Source organism: Gavialis gangeticus, unplaced genomic scaffold, assembly GCF_001723915.1.
Source record: "Gavialis gangeticus isolate Ggan-Ray unplaced genomic scaffold, GavGan_comp1, whole genome shotgun sequence".
Taxonomy (NCBI): Eukaryota; Metazoa; Chordata; order Crocodylia; family Gavialidae; genus Gavialis; species Gavialis gangeticus.
Window position 1 is genome coordinate 198,600 of NW_017728968.1, and position 4,735 is coordinate 203,334.

Below are 4,735 nucleotides of genomic sequence, written 5' to 3' on the forward strand. Positions count from 1 at the left end.
CGTGGCTGCCTGCATTCGTTCTGCTCGGGCAGAAACCTGATTGATTCCCCTTTGTTCTCGGGGGTTGAGGAGAGCACTGTTTGGCTTGTCCTCTAGGGAGCTGTCGGGGCTGACTTCCAGGCGGCCCTGGTTCCCAGTCCCTCTAGCTGTCCAGTCCAGTCACTTGTCTTCGGGTTACTCATGAACAGGCCTAAAACAGGCATTTTAAGTTCTTCTTGGGTCAGCCTGGAGCCAGGTCCCGCAACTGAAGCTGCTGGGGTACGTCTTTGTAGCCGTTAGAGCTCTGGTGCAGTACGTGGGGCTCCACGGCACCTCGAGGTCAGCCCGGATCAATTCATTTATAGGGTCTGAGTCCAGGACTGAAGCTATGGTCCTCTCTGAGGCTTTGTTTCCATCCCAGTGGATAGTGTAGATAGATATATATTGCATACATAGATACATCTGTGTGTAAATATGTATAGTAGTGTAGATAGGTAGGTAAATATAGAGATATCGATAGATATATAGACTAGCTCTATATATCTATCAATTATATTGGCTAGATAGAGATATTTCCTCCTGCAGCTCTGCTAGAAAGAATTCCCTCTCAATGCTTAGAAAAGACTCCAATGTGAAGAGCACCCAAAAAAGCTTTCTTAACGTACATTAGCTTCTTGACTTGCTCTGTGCTGACGAAATTCAAGGCCCTGGCCTGTGCAAAGTCCATACATCACAGAAATGTTACTTGGTCCCTCAAACTGGGGCACAAGCGTCGGTCAGGTTTCCTATCCTTGGTGGGGCTTGCACTGCATTAATGAGGTTGTAGGGGTTTTAAGGACAGCATCAGCAGTCCGTATTTCAGGATCCTCAAAGGATATGGACACACACGCAGAACAGAGAATGCCTGCAAGGGTATAATATATTTTTTTAAATGCAAAGTAGATTTTTGTTCATTCCAGAAACTGAAATCTAATGAAATGTTTTCCTGGTGTCTTAGTGAAAATGCTTCTTGACTCTTTTTTTTTTTTAATGAGAATGCTTCCTTGGCATTTTGCAAGCTCAAGCACCTTGTCCTGAGAGGCATGAGAAGCAAACTGTGAGGCTGTGACAAGTGTGATTTCACTGTCCAAGTGTAGCGAAGTGTGAGAAGTAAATGAGACTTACTTGAGGGGGAGCTAAATGTTCAAATCTACTACAAGTACAGCAACAAGGGAAAATTCAAGCTTTTATTCAGAAAATTCCAGAAATTCAGATTTCTTCTGCTACGGCTGTTCAGTCAGGGGAAGAGTAATACAGGAGGGTTTAGGATCACATGTTATCCACTGACGTGCAGAAATCCAGCTTTGTGGTTGCTACTTTTTTTATGTCCTCTTAAATTGGGTTGAAAATTTGCTCCTGTTTCAAAGAGCCAGGGCGAACTTGGAGCACAATGTGGGACATAGAGCCGGACCTCACTGAAGTCTCAGTAAGTGTCTTCATCTCTTCCTAAGGGAAATCTAACAATATGGTGTCCCAGTGTACAAGCTCTTGTGGGTAGTGGAGCAGCTGGCTGAGCTGAGTGAGGATGTTTATAGCGAGTGACTTAAGCCTTTTGCTATCTGGAGAAGCAGCCCCAAACTCATTCTGTTTAAAGATATGTAGCTGTGTACAGCTGGAGACATGTAGGCAGAATGCAATTCATAAATAAAACGATTGCCCTCTTCCCTGATGAGGTAGCCCCCATCAGCTGTGCTCAAAACACACTTTAATATTGAACGGCAAGCTGAGATTGGATGGTTGGGACAGGTGTATGGTGCCTTTTGCATTCCAGGCTTCTGACTTTTCTAGGCAGTGGCTGCTAATTGCACATGCTATTTCAGAGCTTTGTAGCATACAGAAAATGCCTGCATATGGACCTGCTGCTCTGTAGGATTATAGAAAATGAGGGTTGAAGGGACCTCAGGAGGTCACATCTCATCCAACCCCCCGCTCAAAGCAGGACCAGCCCCAACTATATCATCCCAACCAAGGGCAGAATACATTTTTTTTAAATGCAAAGTAGAAAGCACTTTGCTAATAATCTGTCACTGGGGTTGTGAGCCTTAGATAAGCATCATTCTTTGTTCTCTGATGGGGAACCCTGGGCCTCATTGATTTTTTTGTTTTGTTTAAGGAGAGCTGAGGAGTTCCAGTTCCTGTTCACTTCAAAGGAAATTCAGGTGTTCAGCATTTTATGCAAGGGCGCAGCTGAAATCGGCATGAGAACTTGGCAGTGCCTTGATCTCTGGGACTGTGTGAATATACTGTAGTACCTGACTTGAGATGCTTTGCTGCCATGCCAGCAGAGCACCGTTGCAGCTGTGTGTTTAACATGTCATACAGAGTTGTAACACATGGGGCAACTTCCAGCTGAGAAGTTAGCAAACCACCTTCCAACTCAGCCAGACAGAGAGTTAGAAAAAGGGCTGGTGAGGGGGGATCTCAGCTTCTGCCTGTTTCCAGCTCCTACCTTCTGGGCTTGCTTCCCCAAAAGATCTTTATATAGAGTTTGGAGAACCTAAACCTGGAAGAGATTGAGAGGACCGTGTCAGGATCCCTTCCAGCCAACCGGATTGTTCCTGCTACCCTCTAGGACCAGGCTCCGGCAGTCCTACCCTTAAATACTTCAGTTTATGGAATCTTAACTGTTTCTCCCCCTGAGCAAACTTTGAAGACAATATAATGGGTTACTCATTCTTGGGAGTTTTCCTCAACTTTGAGTCTAGCATCCTTATGGGTCCTGGTTTTACATGAGTGAGGCAACAACAGCTGCAATTTGTGTTACAGTTCTCTGTTAGCTGCTTCAGAAGTCCGACCATCCTACCTTACACTGCCCTTCGTGGTAACTTCTAGGGTACAGACTAGCTCCTAGGAAGTTTCTGTCTCTACTCATCCTTCCTTGCTTTCAAAATTAACCTGAAAGTCTTTTAACGCTGGCTTCTCTGTGGAATGCAATTCATCTGAAAATGTGGGTCATTTTGGACCCTGTGAAAGGGGCATACTGGTCTTGCCCTTGTCCTGAGTGATTGCACCCCTCAGCAGTATTGCATGACACCTGAAGCCAGAGCAGGAAGAATGTTTTATTGGACACTGACTACTGAAGTGATCCCATTAGCTGCAAATTCTGCATAGGTAGAGACTATAAAATTAGCTTTTCAAAACTGGTTATGGGGTATCACAGTCCAGATTGTCCCGTCGCCCCCACCCCCATCTTGTATTCAGAGCAGCAAGCTCTAATGTCTTCTCTGTCACTCATCTGCTTTCCATTTAATGTCATTCTTGTCCTACTGCACGGTTGTTTGGTGCAGGGCCCTGCCTCAGGCCGTGCCTGCGTTGTGACCTGATAACACATTCTGGAAACGCCGTGAACAACTTGCTTCACTTACTAACAAACAGTGACTCACTAATAGATTATTCTTGACTTCTGGCACTGCCAGCTGGTCTGTTGGTCCACCCCTGCTCTGCTGGGTGGGGCTGCAGGCCCAGGGCTTTGCCTGTACAGCAGCTTATGGTATAAATGGGAAAGAGAAGAGCAGGCTTGCTCCTCTGTCCGTGGGGCTGGTAAGCAAGGACACGTGGATGCCAGTGCCTGTGGAAGAGCTGTTGCTACGTTTTAATAGGTGGAGTCTCAGAAGTTGGCTGGATCAGGGGTGCTGGTTGTAGCCGTGTTGGTCTAAGAATATAGATTCATAGATTTTTGGGGCTGGAGAGGACATTACAAGATTTCATAGACATTAGGGCTGGAAGGGACCTCGTAAGATCATCGGGTCCAGCCCCCCTGCCCAAAGATCATCGGGTCCAGCTCGCCTGGGTTGGGTAAATGTTCTTTGGGTAAATGTGATATCTTTTATTAGACCAGTTAAATAATTGGAAAAATTGTTCTTTGCAAGCTTTTGGGTACAAACACCCTTCTTCAGGCAGAGGGAGAGTTTGGGAGTGATTGCAAACTGCAGCCAGGATGACCTGCTGCTCCATAGTATCATAGAAAATGAGGGTGTAAGGGACCTCAGGAGGTCATATCTCATTCAACCCCCTGCTCCAAGCAGGACCATGCCTAACTATATCATCCCAGCCAAGGCTTGGTCTAGCTGGGGCTTAAACATCTCCAAGGATGGAGATCCCACCACCTGTCTGGGCAACCTGTTCTGGCGCTTTACCCTCCTCGTGAGACGTTTTTCTAATATAGAAAATGAGGGTTGGTAGGGACCTCAGGAGGTCACCTCTTTGGGCAGACTGTTCCAGTGCTTTACTACCCTCCCAGCGAGAGTTTTTCCCAATATCATAGAAAAAGAGGGTGGGAAGGGACCTCAGGAGGTCACATCTAGTCCAGCCTCCTGCTCCCCCTACTACATCATCCCAGCTAGGATGCCCACTGGTACCCAGCTGCTTGGGCAGAAGCTGCTTATACCTTCCCCCTTGCAGGGACTACATCTCCCATGGCGGACCGCGGCCTCACGTCCATCCGGGTCCTCTCCCCGGCAGGGCGGGCCTTTCCCGCTTCAACCTACCCCGCTGCCTATCGGGGCAGCGCGGAGCGACGGGCTCGCCACCCAATCGCCGCGCCGTTCCTCCCAGCCGCGCCCAATAGCCCGCCGAGGGCTGGGGCAGCGGGGCGGGGCTTGCGGGAGGGAAGCAGGTTGCGTTGAGGAGCAGGGGTAGGAGTCGCGGGGCGGCCAGGCCGAGGCGGCAGCAGGGAAGATGGTAGGTGCCCCCCCCCCCAAAATGCCGGCCCCCGGGG

The 4,735-nt window shown here is 48.3% G+C and overlaps 1 protein-coding gene across 2 annotated transcripts in view; it reads left to right on the forward strand.

Annotated features, from left to right (window-relative positions):
* The first annotated feature begins 4,605 nt into the window (after positions 1–4,605).
* DDA1 (DET1 and DDB1 associated 1) overlaps positions 4,606–4,735 on the forward strand; it is a 10,677-nt gene continuing 10,547 nt past the window's right edge. The window contains exon 1 of one of the 2 annotated variants that reach the window (XM_019504635.1): positions 4,606–4,698. In XM_019504635.1, coding sequence (XP_019360180.1) covers positions 4,696–4,698 — 3 coding nt within the window. In that variant the 5' untranslated portion in view covers positions 4,606–4,695. The remainder of the gene's footprint in view (positions 4,699–4,735) is intronic. The other variant, XM_019504630.1, reaches the window with a different exon arrangement.